Source organism: Bacillus rossius, chromosome 7 (genome assembly GCF_032445375.1).
Source record: "Bacillus rossius redtenbacheri isolate Brsri chromosome 7, Brsri_v3, whole genome shotgun sequence".
NCBI lineage: Eukaryota > Metazoa > Arthropoda > Insecta > Phasmatodea > Bacillidae > Bacillus > Bacillus rossius.
In genome coordinates this window covers 48091155-48112567 of record NC_086335.1, presented here as the reverse complement: position 1 = coordinate 48112567, position 21413 = coordinate 48091155, and the positions used below count along the sequence as shown (strand labels likewise).

General features: G+C 36.9%; 1 protein-coding gene across 1 annotated transcript in view; it reads right to left on the bottom strand.

Annotated features, from left to right (window-relative positions):
- The window catches only part of LOC134533978 (AP-2 complex subunit alpha), a 49419-nt gene that overhangs the window by 22716 nt on the left and 5290 nt on the right, over positions 1 to 21413 (bottom strand). Inside the window, exons 3-10 of the mRNA XM_063371839.1 lie at positions 5573 to 5784; positions 4801 to 4889; positions 4528 to 4632; positions 2812 to 3043; positions 2029 to 2137; positions 1623 to 1942; positions 683 to 820; positions 145 to 327 (exon numbers count right to left, since the gene is read on the bottom strand). Coding sequence (XP_063227909.1) covers positions 145 to 327; positions 683 to 820; positions 1623 to 1942; positions 2029 to 2137; positions 2812 to 3043; positions 4528 to 4632; positions 4801 to 4889; positions 5573 to 5784 — 1388 coding nt within the window. The remainder of the gene's footprint in view (positions 1 to 144; positions 328 to 682; positions 821 to 1622; positions 1943 to 2028; positions 2138 to 2811; positions 3044 to 4527; positions 4633 to 4800; positions 4890 to 5572; positions 5785 to 21413) is intronic.

The window sequence follows — 21413 nt, the reverse complement described above, 5'->3', positions numbered from 1 at the left end:
CAATTCCTGCACAACCTAGCATACATCTGCAATCTTTATGCATTTTTCCCATTTACTATTTAGTTGAGTACCAACAAACCAAAAAAATGAACGTAAAAAATTACCTTTAAATTAGTGTCATGTAGTTTGCTCTAGTACACGTACCTCAAAAACTGTCTTGGATGCATAACCTTGGACATCGTCTCTGTTGATGACAATCTGGATGACCCTGTACCAGACTTCTTCAGAAACATAGTCGCCTGCTATTCGTATTAGGTTGAGAATAACATCTACATACCATGTGTAGTCCGTAGCATATTTTTCAGCAAGGATTGCCACTTTTAAAACCTATGCATTAGAAAAAAATTACTCCTGATTAAACACAATCTTCAAAATAAGTTACAATACAATGAATATTTTTAAGTAAATATTAGCTATATTCTAAAGCCATTTAACTACCAAAAATACACTAAACTACAGAGAACACAATACAGTCCTAGTCAAAATGGTTTATTGTTATTCTTCATTATGTAGTACCAACTGTACTATATTTTTCCAACATACAATGTAGGATAACATAAGAGTTTCCAAACCTAATAGAATATTAATATTATTAGAGTATATAAAAAACACTTTATAGCATTTCTGTTCTCACTAACCTAAATTATGACACTTATAGAGTATTTTATTTAAATGTTCTCACCATTTCTTCCCTTATGGAATAGTCTGCTGTTTCCAAGTAGTTCAACATCTCTTGCACAATTTCCTCTGCGTTAGTTTTGTCACACATGGCATAAAGCAAGTCAACAGCCTGTTGCCGCACCGACACGTCTTTCTCCATCTACAGCAAGCAACGGGACAAGACATATGGCTAACAACACTCAACAATTCCTACACATTCCAAAAGCCACACACAAGCTTTAACAAAATGTATGTGTACTTAATAGCCCTATGAAATCTCTGCAAATAAAAAACTGCAAAAAAAAATTTGCTTGAACACACCCCTTATGCTTAATCTGGTCCAAATCTCTGTATATCTCAAGCTTTAATCATAATTGGTGCAGTCAAGTCTAAGCCCAGGTCAGTTTCCACATCAATTATATGCATAAAGTTCATTAAATTTTAGCTTGCATTATCTTAATTAAATATAAGAGCAAATAACAGAGCTTTATGGATATTGCTTGAGAAATAGAACAAAATACAATTTCTTCCACTACAAATTTTAAAATAATTACTTGTGAGCAATAAACTTAGGAACCCTTGTTTTATTATGATTATTACTGTTCTTTTTTTCCTTTTACTTATTGCAACAAAAAAATTCATCCTATAAACACCCACCTCTTAAAACACCCTACTTTGTTCCAATAGGACACAAAAAAACAGCATTGAATCAAACTTGTTTTACGATTAAATAATGTATTTCAATAACAATGATGTGTTTCATGATCATTTAAATACCAATAAAACCAATGCAGAACATTAATTACATCAGCACATAAATAACCCAAGGTCAAGACTTTCATTTTAAAAATTCAACTACACCACGCAAATGTCATCAAAGTTTGAGATATGAGAACGCATACAGCTGGCTTGAAGTAAGCCAAACAAGCAGGACTCTACAAATAGTGAGTATGAAACGTCACCTTCATGGACAGGATGACGACCTCCTGGTGCTTCTTGACGGCCTCGTGCGAGAATTCGGACGTCGCCAGCAGGCACATGGACTCCAGCGCGAGGTAGCGCAGGTTCGTCTCCCGGTTCGACAGGAACTGCCCCAGCTGGTTGCACGCGCGCACCAGCAGGTTGGGCTCCGTGTCGTTGTGGATGATGAGGCTGATCGCCTCGAACAGCACCGCGTTCTTCGCGTTCGAGTGCTGCACCTTCTTCGACTTGGGCGGCTCCTGCGCCTTGTTCAGGATCGTCTCCAAGCACTCGTTCAGCCTGCCTCTGACGCCTGGATCCTCTGCAAAAATAACAGCATACAAGATAACAAATATCTCACTACCACAAGTTACGTCCATTAGGAGTTATCGGTGCTAGGCATCTCACCTGGTGGCGGGTAGTTCTGAAGCAACCTCAGTAACTTCACAGACAGCCACGGGGCAGGAACAAAGTAATACGTGTAGTCTTGAAGGTCTGTGTAGCTGGCAGTGACAATCTGTACACAAGAACATTCAGTATGCTGTACACAAGAACATTCAGTATGCTGTACACAAGAACGTTCAGTATGCAGGTCAAACAAAAGAATTGTCAAGTTCTACTGATGGTGCAGAATGAACGATTGAAAGAATTCAAGTTCACTATCTTGTAGACATTGAGACCACTAGAGATGAGGCGTTGAGTGATGTTGAATGAAGCAGCAATGAACTGGTGCACAAAACAGAGGAGTACCCTGAGTAAACCCACCAGCTCACTGTTACATGTGCCATGTTTCCCAGTTGAAAAAAATTCCGGACTGGACTTGGAACATGTCGAGAATCAAACCCAAATTATCTTGATGGGAGGCAAGTGATCTGGCCACTCTACCACCATGATTCCTCACAATTAGAAAATTTATTATAAGTCCTAGTACATACGTTTTATCTGTATATTACAAAATAAAAAAATTTCTGCTGTTTTTTTTAAACATAATTGTATACGATACCTAGTTGAAGTGATAAGAGAAGAAAATGTTTCAAGACCTTTTTCTCTAATTTGAATAAAAAATTTTCTTTCAGCTTACCACGGACCAGCCAAGAGAGGTGTAGAGAAAGTCTGCACGGTACTGCCACCACTAAGCGGGGAACCTCTCTGAACAGGACCAGATGCCAGGACTTCAGGGCCGCTACTCACCCTGCTCAACCTGGAGACGGCCAGGCTGATGCAGCCCTTGTACTCGTCCGGGTTCTTCTTGACGAGCGCGTCGATGAGGCTCGTGGCCGCGGTCACCACGCCCATGTGCTGGTCGTTCAGCAGGTGGATGATGCGCGACGTCCACTCCCCGCTCGGGATGATCTCCTGGGACGTGCGGAACAGCCGCAGCAAGCACAGGGCCGCCGACTGCTTCACCACGTCCATCGTGTCCCTGCCCATCGACACCACGGTACTTCAACACTTTACCTCCGAGACTAGCAAACCATGCACAGGGCGGATAGCATACCTGTGATAAAAAATTCAAACTTTTCTCTCACATCTCCAGGTTTGGAAAAATATTTTTTCCTGACCATTAGTTTCTTTGACAATAACTATAAAAAAATTCAAATTCAAAATCACAATTCGAAGGCATACCACATACATATTACTACTGCAACAGGCAACTATCGATTATTTTATCGCATTACTGTCTACAACACTGTCTTGTGTGGTCAAAGTGCTGATACACCAACTAACAAAATAGAAGGAATGGGAGGAATCCTTTCGAATAACTTAAAATATAGGTTGGAAGGGGGAAATAAAGGATGTGTACGGTGAAACTGCTATAAATCAAAATAAATATCTCCTGTAACTTTAGTTTTTCAGTAACTTAAACCATTAAAAATATTCCCAGACTACTAATGAATTTCCTTACTTTTCCCTGTTGTTTAAACTCTCCAACTTGTCCAGGGTGCTCCCTTGTATTCAGTGACTTATGTACATGTTAATTTTTATTTTATTTCTTAGTTATATATTTTTTTTAAGCATTTTGGTATGCTACATGGTTTGAAAGCTTGAAATTTGTTCTTTTGACCCTCATATTTAAAAAACTCTCAATAGTAGACAATAATATAAAACACAAGAAAATGTATTTAAGCTAAAGTAAAGTTGCTGCCCATATAGTGTACTAGTGCTAACTGATGTGAAAACACTATGCTCATATAAGGCACGAAAATTGTTCTAAAATTGTTATTTTTCAATGAAGGGTTGGGGGAGGAGGGAAATATTTACATGCATGTTTTGGAAAAAATAAAAATTCTTACCGAAATGAAGTCTTTCATTGGGCACTGTCCAGATGCTTGCATTCAAAATTATCAGCATAGTGCACAAGAAGGAAAGTTACAAACAAATATGTAGTGGGCAATGCCAAAGGAACAACTGATTTTCTTGTAGCAGCAAGTTAGGCAATACAAAAATACATTATTGTGTCTGACTGAATACCTGGTAATGGCTCTGGGCATGGCTAGGTTTATAGCATGATGAAGAGTTTGATTTTAATATAGTAAATTAATTATATACCTCTAAGGCCCTAATATTGTCATAGCTGATAGTTTTCTCAAATCTGTTACAATAATCAAAAGTAAAAATAAAAAATATTTATTTATTTAACACTGAACATGCCAAGCAGTATAAAATTGCACTCATTTCATACATAAATCTGCCACAATAACAAACTTTAAATATGAATATTAATTGTTATACTAATTTATTAAAATAAAAAAAAAAGTGAAATGTGTATCTAATGCAATGTTGGTATCAAATTAAATAAACTTAATAAAAAAAAATTAGGAAAGCATTGCTTGGAGTTCTAATGGAATACATTTCCATAGTTAAGGACTAACATGATCTTATACTGATTTATGGAGAAAAACTTACCCAGAGACCAGAAGTTTGGGTATTTCATGACCAAATGCCTCTGCCATTTCCTTACTGCCGATATTTGCAATGCACTGCAGTGCCAAACTGACATGTACCGGATTTCTATGGGATAAAAAATATAATTCAAAATCATTTTGCAGTTGAAAAAACATTTCAAAAAAGTACTTATACAAAGTCAAGATTATGTATAAAACATCTGTCTAAATATTTTGCATTAAATAAATACTAAGTGAAATGTGAAAAACATAACACTACAAACTATAGTCTCACCTGGATGCCAGATCATTTTTGATGCTCTGTATGATGAGTTTAATGAGATCACTATTTGTGTTGACGAGAACAGAGATAAACAAGTAGCCCTACAACAAAGTTTTCCAAAAAACACAATTATTACAATCAATATATATATATATATATATATATATTTCAAGCATTAAGTCAGCACACATGACACAACCACCACAGATGTACAGGTATATTGATACAATTTAAATTTCTGATTGACTAGTGAAAACTACAACTGAAATGGTTTAAAACTACTCTGGTTTCAAGAAATTTCTACGAATATCATTCATGATTCAGTAAACCTGTAAAAATTTAACTCACACAAACAAACTTCTATAAATTAGCATGTTACCTACTTCACAAAACTGATTAAGATAAAAGACTTCATTTACAATAAATTATTTTAATGTTTCTAATCATAACTAATGCAAAGTCTTAAAATTGTATGCAAGCCTACAGCATTTAATGAATGAACTACTATGTAGGAGTGACATGTACTATTGTGACCATTGAATTATTATCTCTCATGAATCCAACATAAACTAAAACCTATATTTAAAAAATTACCAACTGACTATGAAGTAATGCACTGGGGAGTTTTCAAAAATGAAAAAACTGGGATTTTTACTCAAATTTAATTACTTTACAAACAACAACTGTACTTCATATAGTAAAAATGATACAGTGTTTAGTTTGAAAATTAAAAACTAAGAACATAAAAATATAAAAGTTTAAATTAAGAACCAACGATACTTACTATCTGTTTTTCTGAGTATTTATTTGATGACAGCAAGTTCACAGCTTCCATGTGCCCAAAGTCAATATCATGGCCCAACAAGAATATGAAAAGCAATTTACACACATATTTCTTTTTCTGGTATCCATCTAAAGTCTTGTCTCCCTTAAATTTACTTCTTATATTTGCAAGCTCTTTGTTTATCCTCTTAATTTCAGCTTCTTTACTCTTGCCTGCAATAATCACACACAAGCAAACTTGTTACTTTAAAACAAAAGGGATGTTTGCCGTATAGCTGGCTGTCAGGTTGTAGAGGAAGGAAAGGTGTTAGGAGGCTGTGCACAGACTGACAGTCGGTAGAGCAAGAGGAATGAGAAAAGGGAGGAATTGGGGGGGGGGGGGGGGGGGTTTTGAAGGTTCTGGGCCACGTGGAGGAAAGCAAGGATACGAAGTTGGTCTCAAACTCAAGGCAATTGAAACAAGAATAATGTGAGCACACTGTGTGTTTAGTGAAATATGTTACACATGTACAAAGAGCTTCTCGGCATGTGGATAGCTGTGGCATTGAAGGCAAGTTCAAGAGATTTTTCAACTGCTCCTATTATTTGGAATGTTGAGAACAAATAATCAAGGCTGTAATTAATCATCATCATCAATGAAATGAGCATACAAAAAAAAGAATGAATAAGGAAAAAGATGACTATATTCAAAGTGAATTAATATAGTTGAAACAATTTTATTTATATTTTTTCTATGATTTGTTTAAAATACATCATATTGTTAAACTTCACTTCATTTGAGGTATATTTCAGTCATGTTGTTCAGTTTGATGACTTTCTTTACCGACTCTAGGTGTTTGACACGTAGACCAGAACATACCCAACTATACTACTTACTAGCAGTACTAACACAGATACACAGCGAGGTGGCGCGACATGACCCGACATTCGTGAGAGCACGGGTTCGAATCCCGGTCCATCTCATATCACATCTTCAATGGTTACCCGAGATGGCTCCAGGCAAATGCTGGGAAGGTTGCTTGTCAACTTCCAAAGTCCTTCTCAGGCCGGGTTCATAAACTGCGCAACAAACGCAACATGCAAAAAGGTTCCATTATGATTAGAGACCCGTGAATTTCGCGTATTAATTTAGTTTATGCTAAAATTCAAATAATTATACCTTAGTGCTGCTTCTGTCATTGGTTCTCTGTTAATCTGGAGGACTGAGGGCCAATTAAAGACCCTCACTCATAGAAATGTCGAATCACAGGCCACCCAGTCGAGACGACACACAAGTCAACAGCCAATGAACAGTTGGCATTTGCCCGAGTGTGTAGAGGATATTGGAGTCTATCCTGGAGGTCATTGAATCCGCGAAATTCGCGGGTCTATAATTATGATGTTTTCAAATACTAGTTTATAAACTACGCATCATGCAAAATCACAACACAATTATCGGCCAACTTGAAAATTCTTGCAACCTTCCATTATAGATTGTTTCCACCTTCCCTTTTAGAATTGAAATATTCCGAAAACTTTTAAAGAAGTACCCGTTATGTGCATACAAAGCCACGATGGTTTTTTTTTTATTATTTACATGCCATTTTAACTTGTTAAACTTTCGTACAGTGAAAGAAAATACTATCAAATAAAACTGACCATTTCATATGTTGTCATGATAAACTATCAAAAGCAGCATGGGGTAGAAATTTGTTTTCTAGTGTTTTACAATTTCTAGCTGTAGAATTTGTGACGTCTTGCGCCTTTAGAGTTTTATAATCTTTGGTTGCGTCTTTGCGATGCACTCATCTTTCGTAGCTCTGAAATTAAACGTATGTTAAGTTACGACGAGACAAGTACCTCTCAATTACAAAACTAATAAAACATTACGGGCTAAGCAACTACGATGGAAATGAAGTCACAATGAGCGATGAAAGAACTGAAGGCTGGCCCGGCGACGCAAGAAGAGAAATGGCAAGGGAAGCCTATCGGTTATAACCGGCTTCGAACCACCGAATACAAACAGCTCACATGAATGAGTCACGCTAAAGAGTGGGCACGAACCATCGCCTCTAGCCACGTCACAATTAAGCATGGGTTCGAAAACCACGCAAGAAATTTAAGAACTCAGCACGCAACAACGCAAGACACTGGAAAAAAAAAAAAAAAAAAAAAAAAAAAAAAAAAATCCTATTCGGGCTTATTTTCATAAAGTTTTACCCCGAAAACGTGTAAAAAAAACTAATAATTTGATTTTAATACGATATTTATTATCAATAGAAGATAGTTTGATGATTCAAAACGTGATTCGTGTGAGCAGGACCAAACGCCAGAAGTTTCAAAGTTGGCCGATGCTTGCGTTGCGTTTTTGCGACTTGCGAGTTCACAAACGTATTAATTTAACTTTTTGCGTTTTGTGTTTCTTCCGTATTTTATTAAGGTAATCGGTTCGCTGGCCACAGAAAAATGCGTTCCACTAAATAAGAAAAAGGTTGTGCTCCACGTCGTTCATTGTTAAGTGACGAACCTAAATAACACCAGGGGTATTTTTAACCGCGTATGTTTACTTTTTGTTCCGCACGAGAACACAAAACGTCTGGGTTGGAGCCATTCCGCAGCGATACACGATAACGGAATTATCACTGAACACATTTAATTAAATTCGATGGCATTTAAGTAAAGGTTTGGTCTTGCAGACGGCCACTAAAGTTCTGCTGTAAATAAATCTGTCATCAAATTATAACTTTTAGCAAGTTTTCGATTTATTGCAACTTTATTTATTCTCGGTTTTTTTTTCAATAGTAATAGGAATTACTATATGTAACTTTTAACACATTATTCTTAAACTACTTTATTAAACAAAAATAATATTTTCAAGATAATTGTTAAATGTTTTCATTTTGAAAAAAAAAAAAAAAAAAAACAATGTTTCGAGGAAATAATGCAGTGAGACTTTAATATAAAAAATGCACTTCGGACATAATGATCTGAGTGCTCAATACCAATACATACAGCGAAAAATGTACATCATGGACATTGTGCCTACTATATTTAATAAAAAAATGGACATGATGTTGAATTTCTCAGTCCTGAAGATGCCTGCCGTAGTGCAGGCAGACAATCGACACGGAAGCCTGCGAATTGCTTTTAAATGCAGAGCCAATTTTAACGTGCCAATAAGAGATGAGAGAGAAAAATAACCCACCGATCAGTCACTTAATCTTTAAAAATCCATTAGATTTGTGAACTGCTGTCCCATTCAAAAGCCATGGGATTGTATTTTTAGAAATTATTTCAAAAAAATGTTTACATAAAATATCCTAATGTCTATTCGACAACTAGATCGCATGGAGACAGCACAAATCGTAAGAATATGAGAAGGAACAGACCACGGATATTGGTTAGGAACCAATCCATCATTTGGCAGGAGCTATTTCAGCAAAGCCAGAGTCAACATGGCGAAACTGGGATGAAGACTTTAAACATTGATGCGTGAGTTATTTCTTATATATCTCACATCGAGTCTTCGCACCACTTAAAAGAGGTCTGCAAACTCAGGGATATTTGTTAATGAGGCGGGATGATAAGTGCGACGCTAGCTGGTGCTTCTATTGCAGTATCGCCTCTAAGTGCAAGGCTGTGGACTGGCGAGCAGTCTTCTCGTTGTGCATAGGACAAATATGAGATTTGAGTGGTATTCTTAACATTATATGGCGGAGAAGTGAAGATAAATATGTAATGCAAGACCCTTGAGTGCTTTCAAGAATCGTAATTGAGGGTTCCGTGCTTAAGAAGTAGTTTGAAAACACGAGTTTCAGCCATATTCATTCTTCTAAAAGTACATCTTAAAAAAGAAACAACGAAACACAACTAATCATCCGCTCTCAGCGTATTTTATGATTCTTTTCGTAAACAGACGCCACACTGACATCTTGAGCATTGTTCAAACCGCGATGTTTTTTTTCTAAAGCTCTGCACATAATTTGTGTCCAGATAGACGGGGTCATAAATCGGTGTTTCCAAATATAACAGAAGTCGATCCCGACTCAAACGAAAAAACACTCGGATCGAGGGTGGAACTCGAATGGTGCAACTTGGCAATAACTTGCCTAAACGAATGTTCCAAAACAAGTGTAATTACCGATTTTCAATGCTGAAATAATTTGATACTTCATTATCAGTGCGTTGAAATATGTTCTGCATCATATTACTACTTTAATTGTTATAATTTTAACAAGAAACCATGTCTGCAGAAGTGCTGCTTGTCAAGGTTCACAAAAGCTGATCTTGGAGATTCTGTTAGCTAATGGTACAGCTATGTCAGGGTGTCCTCACAAATCAGTAATAAAATTTTCATGACCAAAATTACAAATCTCCCTAACTAATTTTTTTTTTAATGATTTAAGCCTACTTATTTTGCAATTTTCTGAAAGAAATAACGAAAATCCGGCCTCCACCATTACGTTAGCTGGCCTAGTTCAAACACAACTTCGCATATGCAATTTCATAGTATGACTATGCTCTAAAACACAGTCCAAAGGACATGTTTTCACAGTCTGGGTGACTGGCGCCTGAAATTTTCCCCTCAAATTAATGTTATATAGGAATTTCCATGACGTTTCCAGGTTTTCAAGTAAATCCTCTGACTTTCCCTGAGCAAATCCAACTTCCCTGACTTATTCCTGATTTTCCAGAATGTTGATACCCTGCATAGCCATCATTAGTCTATGAAAAAATCAGTATGGTTGGATTCACAATGTGCATGAGAAGTTGTAAGTCACCTAGTACGAAAGCATGGCGGTCAAATACTGTGCACACAATTCATGGTTTTTTTTTTATTGTGAACCCGTGCCTAATTCAGCGTGTATCCAATGGTCCAAATCGCCATGACAGCTCGCGCGTTACGTGAGTTGTCTATAGCTTTATGGCACTTTTGGCGATTATCTCAGTCGTTGGAGTGCCCTTTAGACACGGAAGTAACACTCCCCTGTCTGACCACGTTTCCTGCCAACACCGCCATCTGGGTTACAACTGAATCCAGTTTATTGAAGGTCAGACGCCACATTGTTTACCATTCTAATACTAAGAACCGAGTAGTTTATACTTTGTGGCACAAGGACACTTCGCAAATGTTAATGCGGTATGCGTACTTACTTAAGTACGTACTTAAGTCTCAGAAGACCAAGGTCACGAACCACAGCAAACACAACATCCAAACATGCATAGTTTTAATGTAAATTCTAATTTGTAAAAATTAATATTAAATTTAAGAGTGCTACATTAAGTGTAGTTTGCAAATGTTAGAACTTAAATCCCTACACCTTAATATATCAAAAGCTAAAGCAACTGCAGAACTTAATTTACAACAGACGCAATAAAAAATTCATGTATAGAACACGGCGGGAGATACTGAAGTGCGACTCTTACAGTGGAAACTGAAACCATGTTTTGCGCGACATGTGACGGTATCTTTTGGGTAGGCCCATTACTACTATAGGGAAAAAAATCGGGCGGGAGGTTCAAATGCAAAGTGATAAGCTTTTTAATAATAATTTTACTACTAGACGACAAACAGTTTAGTAGAAGACAAGTACTGTGTAAAAACTCAATACTGGTTTGTAATACAAAATAATTTTTTTATATAAATGAACAGGAGATGCAGATTTTCTGGTATGCCACACCGCAAAATATGTGGCCACAAAAATAAAGTGAGCTAATATTTCACTGGTTTATTTACCTGATAATAGCTTATACATTACTTCTCACAATCAATGTATGTTAGTAATATATTATGAAAGCTACTGTCTAGCTGGTGGGCCCAAAACTACTTCAACAACTAGGTCTCAGTCTCGGCAATGAGAGTTTCTGCCCCATGGATTTATGCAGCTATGAACAAAGTTGAGTGCAATGCCTCGAAAAGGTACATTTTTCACTCGCATTCAGTTTTTGTTTACATTGGGTACAGTCCGGAGACACGACATTTTGAATCATTCGGTTAAGGGTGTATGACCCATTCCAGGTCATGATTTTAGATTTATATTAATCACTGATCAACTTTTAGACATTTTCAATCGTTTAACTTTCACGAAATGAAAAATATATATAGTTGCATACTTTTTGCATAATTAGCTGCCAAAGTTACATTTTTAACCTTTTTGGGTTGTACAAATAACGAGAATTTAATTTATTGCAGAACTGAAACTTTTTAGGATTAACTGCAATGCCACTGGCTACTTCAAGAAATGGTTTGCATTTCTATCACAAAAACTCATTTCATGTTTCTTGGCTGTCAAGATCATACAAATTGAGAATTTTGAAATGTCAGGTAAAATTAATTAATATTTTCTGAAAGAAATGCAAACCATTTCTTGAAGTAGCCAGTGGCATAGCAGTTAATCCTAAAAAGTTTCAGTTCTGCAATAAATTAAATTCTCCTTATTTGTACAACCCAAAAAGGTTAAAAATGTAACTTTGGCATCTGATTATGCAAAAAGTATGCAACTATATATATTTTTCATTTCATGAAAGTTAAACGATTGAAAATGTCTAAAAGTTGATCAGTGATTAATATAAATCTAAAATCATGACCTGGAACGGGACATACGCCCTTAACGAACAGATGAGTGAAGGAAAATTTATATTTATCTTATTCCACTTACTAGCACCTCCGATTGAATACCGAAGCTTACAACTAAAAAACTCCAAACACATCGATGCATTACCTGGGGTTCTAACCCAGAAACCCCTAGTACCGAAGACGGCGCTTCTACGGACTGCGATCCAAAAACATGCTGCGGAGGAGAAAAAAAGTTTAAGGCTATATTGCCACATTTTATGTTCACGAACAGGATGGCCAACTAAAAACCACCAACAGAATTTATTGACATTTCCCTGAAGATTCCAGGTATTTTATAATTTTTGTTGTTGTAATGTTTACATAGAAAAAAAACCGGCAATAATTCTTGTACAACTTTTTAACACTGCCATAGTTACAAGGCACTGGGACCGAGTCTTCAATGTCACGGAAAGGAAAAAGTGTTTACAAACTAAAAAAAAAAAATGTCCTGAAACTTGCGCACAAATTGATGTTTCTTACATCAAGCTTCCGGGCACCATCACTAGGACTAAGAACTCGATATCCATGAGACACTAATACGTCAGCGTGTGTGGATAAGGAACAGCCTGACGTCCCTCGCGGCCAAAGGGCGCAGGAGGTAGGGACCCGCAGACAGAGCAATTGCCTCGTAATGAGATAATAGGGTGACGTTACCCTCGCGGCGGGGGAATCTCCTCGAGTAGCCGTGGGTTCAGGGACCCTGCCCCAGCCGAAGCGCGAACCCCCCCTCGTCCAAGTCCGTGAGCATATGGCACGTCATAGTTGGAGTTGGAGAACAACAGCAGGATCTACGTATTTTTTTTAAGCATTGTATACCCCAAAATGTCATTAACATTAGCGTTGATTTTTTTTAATCTAAATTCTCTACATACTAGATAGATTTGTATTTTGCTTTATGAAATTCCGAAGGGACTTTTAAGATAAAACTTACAAACTAATTATAAACCTAGTAAATTCGTACTTGTTTTACTATGTGGTTGGTGACAAAAATTCAAAAGTAATATGTACTTGCGCCAGCAAAAATTGCCAAAATAAGCCAATTACAGAGTTGAAATAGTTTTTGGAACCTCCATCAACACACACCCACATGTAGTTCGTCATTTTGCTGAGTCACCAATACTATTAGCGTACACTATCAATAACTGTGCCAAAGGCTTAACTATTAATTTCCAATTGCTGAAAATATTAGCTTTGATATTGAAAAAATCCTTTCCGTGCATGGTTGCACTATGCCACGATAGCTACATTTATGATTTTTTGGACCAATTTTACATGGCGTAACTAAAGTGTACATTTATTTAATTTAACCATGAGTTAAAACAAATTATCAAGTATACTGCAATAATTCAAGTTTGATTCAAACGAACTCTGAAATAGTGAATGTGTGTGTGCGCGCATATATATGTATATGCGCTTTTGATGCACTTTAGATTACTCTTATTTCACAATTTTCACGAAATCAGTGGAAGTAATGAACAAATGGATGATGTCAACAACCAAAGACCTCTAGTGATGACACATATCGATACCCAGAATCAGATACGTACGTGTAGGCTTAGTGTTAGATAACGAGAAGCATGTTTCCGACCTTCGCTATAACTTATAACATACTAAACGAGCAATGTATTTCTCAAGAACACATTTAGAAGGGTATAAAAATCATTAATTTTGATTTTTTTTTTCAATTTTACGATGAAAGTAATACACTTGGGACTTATTTAATAGAATTATATGCTCGCCCTCCCACCATAATAGGTACAAACCAGGCGAACAACACATCGATGTGAAGACCATGTAAACTAAAGTCACTGCTTTTATATATATATATATATATATATATTTATTTATTTATATATATTTATATGTATTTATATTTATATATATTTATATGTATTTATATATATAATTAAAAACATGTTCCAACTATGTCAGTTACTCTACATGCAAAAAAGACATTTTACTGGTCACATATTTTAAAGTTACAATTTTAACAAGCGCATATTTATGTTACGTACATACTAGGCAATAGTCGAGAGAGTTGTAGTGTCCTAGTAGGAATAAACATATATGGGTTCGATCGCCCACAGAGACTTTTAGAACCACTGCAAATCAGACATTTAGGTGCAAAACTATAAAAAAAAATAATCATGCTAATCCACGGATGGATCCGTCTTAACAGTTTACTAATCTGCAGTAGCGAAGCATTGCTTCCGACATAGTAAATAAGACGTTAGAAAGTAACGGAATGAATACGGGTTTAAACATCTCGTCAACATTCACGTCATCAGAGACGGGCGATAGGGTGAATCTATGAAACTGGAGCAGCGGCTGAATACATCCATCGGCGCGGAGAAACGTCCGCAAAGTTTCCCACCGGCGCCCTTCATGAAGAATCCAACTAGGAACACGTTGGCAAGAAGCGAGTGATCTAACCGCTCTCGACTGCTGCCACTGTGAGGGTTCAGGAAACAGTCAAGAATACCACAAGCACGAATGTCAGCGGTCAACGGGCCACGTGAGAAAATAGCATTTAAGGCTCTGCCCATCCTGCACGTTGGGTTCTTACATTTCCGCGTCATTATTTGTGTTGTATTGTGATTCCTACCGATGTTTTACAAATTAAGCATTGCGTATTTTATTTTACGTTAACCTTTGCTACAAACATATATATTTTTTCACGATGTACGTTATTTACAAAACTCCAGCCAAATATTCAAAGTTAAAATGTTTACCTGATGTATAACTAAGTAATCCACTAGAATTTATTTATTTTGTTCTGGGAACCCCTATGTAAAATCGAGTGCTACGGGATTCAGAACGCGTCAATAAGTTCACACATAATATTACAATTAAAAAATTTAACATGCAAGTTTAGAAGAAGCACAAGACAAAACACATTACATGAAACTGCGTGCACACAACAATGGTTGGTCGCATGAAACAAATTCTAGTACACGATGACTGTTCCATTAGGTTAAATTAGTTCACAGAGTGTTTCCACAGCACGGGTGAACTGGAGCAGGCAGGGCCGTGAAGGTCTGCTCGGGGGGTCAGCGCCCCACTTGGGTATCGCGTCCATCTGGCGGCGACCCTGCGCCGCGGACTGCCCGCGGTCCACACGCGCGACTAGTCTGCGCGCCTCCGTGTTGCCACTCCACTTCCGCGATCGTCCTCGTGGCATCGCAACCACGGCCGTCCAGAGAAACCAACAGCCGGGGCGAAAATAATTATTGGAGTCCCTTCCCATCACTTAATGTACAAATTTTCAACCCCCAAACATAAAAAAGAGAGAGAGATACTGCACGTTACAGTGGTCATAACTGTTAACTTGATCTACACGTATCACAATAACTCTTAAGGTTTACAATATAGCGTCTCGGCTTACTTCTAAAACCTCGTAACTCCATTTCAGTCAATTTTACAGGAGAACTTATGAGCTTTTGGAGCACGGTTTCGACTGACAAAGATATGATATTTATAATTTGTTAATAGAAAAGAGACTAAGTAGAGTTGACACGAGGTTTTATCAGCATATGCACTATGAAAAAATGAAAATATACAGCAAACATATACGGAATATAAAACTGGGAAAATCTGGACTTACGAGGTTTTAGAAGTAAGCCGACGATAGACTGTTAGCAAAGACTTGGAATTTTAGTCCCTCTACCAGAAATATCACAACTCAACCGTGGCCAGCCCGACTAAAAATGGTGAGCAATTAGTGGGTGACCAACAGGTTCTGAGCCCGCCATAATATTAGCATTGTCTCTGTGCACAGCCGTGCTGCATAATACCCTACTAAACATTTTGGCTGTGACCAAGTTTAAAGTTGAATTGTATAAAAACATTTTACATTCTTCTGTAGAATCTCAAAAGCCAGGCCAATGGATCATATCCTGTGTTATGCGAGATTATTGGATGCGGCTGAAATAATGCGTTGTACTTTTTCAATTACGTTTAGTAGTTCCGCAGAACAGACTCAAAGAACGGTATAAAGTAGTTGAAACAAAAATAAAACGTCTCGTGAAATTCTTAAATAATAATTGTCAACAATTCAGCTTTTATCCATTATATTTTACCCCCTCCCAGATGAACACCATGACAAAGAAACGTTTGAAACGTGGGACGTCGTTACGGGGGCAAATACCGGATAAATATACATATATACATATATATGTGTATATATATATGTATACACACAGCAATCGAATTCCGCTAAAAAAAGATGTACCTCTGATTTTATAGTCGCACTTCAACGACTGTAACCCGAAGAAAAAAATTAAGTGCAAAAAGATCCCTCTAGCCTACCTCAGAAATAAAATACTGGCTACAACCTTTCCACTATTTTCACCGAACTTTGAGGCGGGAGGTTCCCCTACATGGTAGAAGAAAAGACTTGTGTATCCCGTGGTATACTGCCATTATCCGCATCACTGGTTCAAATTACTGTGCGCGCACAAAATCAGACAAGAAGCGAAACCATACGACGCCTCGCGACAGCCTACTACCGTCTTCTCGCGACATTCTTGAAAAAAAATGTTGCGTATTATATAAAATAGGTATTTCCTGTACTAAACACACTAATCGACTTGCATCCAACTCAATATTGTGGAAATTCCAATTAAAATACTTTACAAGTTAATATTTCCTCAAATTAAATTAACAATGAAAAAATCTAACTAGTCATCTATACACACACAATGGCGTGCCTTTGTTTTTTTAACTCGCGCATGCGTAGTTCACTGCAGCAAATAGTTTGCTCGCGTTGTAGCTTCGTGTGAGATAGCGTGTACTGCTTGTATATAAACACATGGAGGTCAACTATCAGACAAAATGTCGCGTCGTGTCGTGTGCCTCATTCTGTACGTGCCAGGATTACGTTTTGGCTGTTGTCTCACGCTGAAATATTTATTTCACTTCCTTAACATTTATATTATTTAAATAAGAGATCTTCCTGTACAATTATTCCGTTAGTTCGTTTGCATTTGTTGTTAGGTCACAAATGTTTTCACCGGATATAATACTCAACTTTATTTGAGAGCTGTGATAATAAATTATGAGCAAGCGTAAATTTTTTGCCACTATCGGAAATTATTAAGTAGATATCTGTTGGAAGATAGCATAATGTACAGAGGAAGTCCTCGAATAAGTCAAGACAAGCAAATTAATATAACCAACATGACATGTGGAACAGGGCCTTAAATGGCATTTTTAATGTGTTTTGCACGTGGCTTGCAGGGAACAAAAACGTGTCGCAGGGCCGTAACCAGGATTTTGTGAAGAAGGTCCAGTATAACCATTATTTTTACAAGTATTCTTAAGGGGCCCGCCTACCTGGGCACACATACGGTGTGTAGAGCTTCAGGAAAAACAACGCGATTTCAAAACTACTCAAGGTATCCGAGTGGGGCCTATTTACGAATAGCATTTAAGAGTTCGCTGAGGACCGAAAAGTACTTTTAATTTTGGATTAAGTTTTTAAACTGTATTTTTAGAAGCGTTAAAATGCCTAAAACGCGTGTTTTCAGAGTAATTTTTAGGCAAAAAACAACCAGTACAGATTCTTGAAAGCACTTAAGGGGCTTGCATAACACCTTTATCTTCATTTCTCCGCCATATAATGTTACGGTCACCGCTCAAATTTCACAGTTATCCTGTGACGACGAGAAGACTGCGCGCCAGTTCAGTGACTTGCGCTTAGAGGCTATACCGCGCTGGAAGCACCAGCGAGCGTCGCGCTTATCATCCCGCCTCACTAACACACACACCCCTGACGAGGCGGGCCCCTTAACAATGGAATTTTAAAAGAAAATTTTTTCTCACAAAAAAAATCTCAGTACTCCAACGTTTACACATAGAATTTTGTAGTAATGCTTTTGTTTGAGAAAATAAAGCTGGACGTCATATATTGTTTATTTTTATTTAATTGTGTTAAAACTTTGTTCTTAAGTTAATTTAATATTATTAAATACATGAAACACACTTCAGGTTTGTATGTAAGACATGCTTACAGTAACACATGTGCAAACTGGCATGAAATACTGACTGTACTTGGATACACAATTCCTGCAGCTTCTGTGTAGGAGGGCTGTAATATGGTGGAAACACGCTAGTGTTGCCCACTGTGGATTACAATAACATTTCCAAAATGGTATCTTTTGTAACTTCACGTAGCTTTATTGCTGTTATTTTCCAATTCTGTTTTCGCCTTGTAAACTCCGGAAGGGAGGGGTTGGTTCGAGACCCCCAGACCACGGTCCTGCGTGTCAGCCAGGGATCAGCGCACAGATGCGACCCCGGGAAGTCCTGACGGTGGCCGGTCGCGCAGCAGACGGGCGAGCGACCAGTTGCCGATAGCGACGGCAACTTATCTCCGCCCCCCGTCCCTCCGGGGAGATTGTGCAGCGGAGACCCAGAGGAAGCACGGCAGACGGGAGGCATGTTGGCGAACCAATCTGTGTGCTGCGCGTCGCGTCGCAAATCAACACTCACGCCGCATTTGTGGGCGAAATACAAAAACCCACTACCGCTCGCCAGTATAAAAAAAAATGGCCCCGAAACATTGAAAGGTTTTTTTTTTCAGGCATAAATGTCAAAAACACGTTTCTGGCAGGCACCTGTATGTCAGCGTTTCAAACGCAGAATTTCGCAAGTACAATTAAGGCTCTGTCTTCCAAGCCAAGTTGGTTGGTTCATTTTATTTCATTACAGTTACCTGAGGCCTTTCCCTGTTAAACGTATCATGATAGTGCTCTTGCTTATTGTTACGAGTGGGAAAACAAGTTGGAAAGGATAGCCAACTTAATTCAATACAGTTATATTTAACACAAACTATTTACACTATTAATTAAGTTAGAAAAATTTAACGGTTTATCCAAAAAGTAGTCACACTTTAATAAGTAGACTATTCACCCACCCCAATGGAGTTAACACTCGAGTGTCACTCTGCTGTTCTTCTCTTAAGCCAGCCACACACGATACCCATTTCCTTAGCAGTTTTCATACTTATTTTCTGTTAATGGGCCTGCTGTCATGTTGGTAGCACATCAGCACCCTTACAAAGGGGTCTGGCTCTGGGTATTAAAGTTTTCATACCCGAAGTCTTCGCCAAAACCGTACCGGAACATGTTCTATTTTTCTGCTATTTTCATGAGCCAATGTCAAGATGGCAGACCCATGTGTAGCAACATAACCCCGTATATAGTCACGTTCATAAGCATTAGGTGACATAACATACATAGTAGTGTGCCAAATGAAACTTATGATAGTGAAACTACCCTGGGATATATCTGGTAAAGTAAAATTGTCATAGAAAGAAGTAATCACAAGTTTTAAAATATAAAAAAATGGCATTACATTGTTAGTCATACATGATCTCCTTATAAATATAATTGTCTGAATAGCGCATTGGCAGAGCGTACAGTTGAAGTGCTCAGAGTAGTTATTTTGATATGGTTAAAACCTCGTCACTGAACTATATTTTACTTTTTTTTAAAACAGATTACTGGGTTATAAAATTTGTGCTTCAAGCAAATATTAACACATTTTATTTGCTTATCTAATTGGTTTGTTTATTTAAAACTACTAGATTTAAGTTTATCATGTGAACTACTACTATCTTATCATATGCATGTTTCTGTGTCTTACTTGGTAACAACAATTTTTAGTTACAATTTTTCAAAGTTGTAAAATTAGAAATTAATTAACATATATAAAATAAGTGAATCAGTAACATTTTGAACTATTAGAATGAAACTAGCAAAATTAATACTGTGATTAGGTAGATGAGCTGTCTGATTAAATGTACTAATATAAATATATCTAAATAAAAATAAGTGTGCATGGATTCCACGCGTGACAAAAGTTAAACTTCTTTCTTCTTAGGTATAGAGAGAAATTATTTACATTTTCAATCACACTATTCACATTAAAATGAATGATACTTATAAAGTTAATTGCACAAATCAATAACTCTTTTCCACATGAATAAATAAACTGTAGATACTTTAAATAAAATGAAATAAATTTGATAGCATCAATCATTAGCCATTATGACAACTGTAGTAGACAAACACAAGCAGCATTACAAGAATTCCGTAGAATCACTGCCGAGTCATTCCTACCTCTCCGTTGCTATCTCCCCTTGTAGCCATTACAGCTCGCCCATAGCATGCTATGCTACTTACCTATCCCCCTCACCCCTTGTGTTATCTTGCCTTTCAACCACAGTGCATGCATTGGGAGTGGCATCACCGCTGGTGCACTCTTCTCTTCTACCAGTTCCCCCACCACGTACCTAACTATTGCCCTCATGCAATCATTACTTTAGTTAAAGCTCGAAAATTGTAGTCCCCTCAGTAAAGAAGTTTCACTTCAAAACATACATGTTAGTTCAAAATCTTAAATTTCAGAAAGTTCTTCATCGATTGCTTCGAAATTTTAATACAAAATTGCATTCAAACACGTGAGTGTTTTTATATACCTGTGTTACACCTGTGACAGGTAAATAGATAAATAAAAATGGATATATGTAAATATATATATATAAATGAATTTTTGTGTTCATCTTCTCTGTTTTGTAAAGATAAAGATATAGAAATAGAGAGATAGATATATATAGAGAGTGTGGGATATACAGATATAGTGAGTATATATATAGATATATAGAATGTTGGTGATACAGACAGACAGAGATATGGATAGAAACCATATATTGAACTATAGTGCGATAGATATATATATATATCTAGAAAGATTTTATATGTAGAAATAGAGATCTAGAGATAGAGATATGTATTAAGATTTTATATAGAGAGAGATGCTTTGTATATGTATACCTACTTCAAATTACAAAAAAAAAAAAAAAAAAAAAAACAGAAATAGGCATAGCAATGCAAGCTGGGCATTAGCTAGTCGTAAATAAACTACATTAAAGCAAACCCAAATTACCTTGCATCCTTTAAATTTTTTAGAACTAGATTTTAAAACTAACCTACCAAGGAAAATTCAATCTTGTTAATTTCAAAATTGCTCTATATTTGTTTTTAAATACCAAACAATGTCATAATTTTTTTGCAAGTGAAGTACAGAATATATTTAAAAAAAATCACTCACCAGGTCACATAATTTTTAAAATGAACTGCAATTTTTATATATTTTCAGTATTTGATTAAATGGACAAAACATGTTTATCCTACCCCGATATGCTTGCTTCGATTGGCAAATGCCTTGGCTGGTTTTCTGTTAC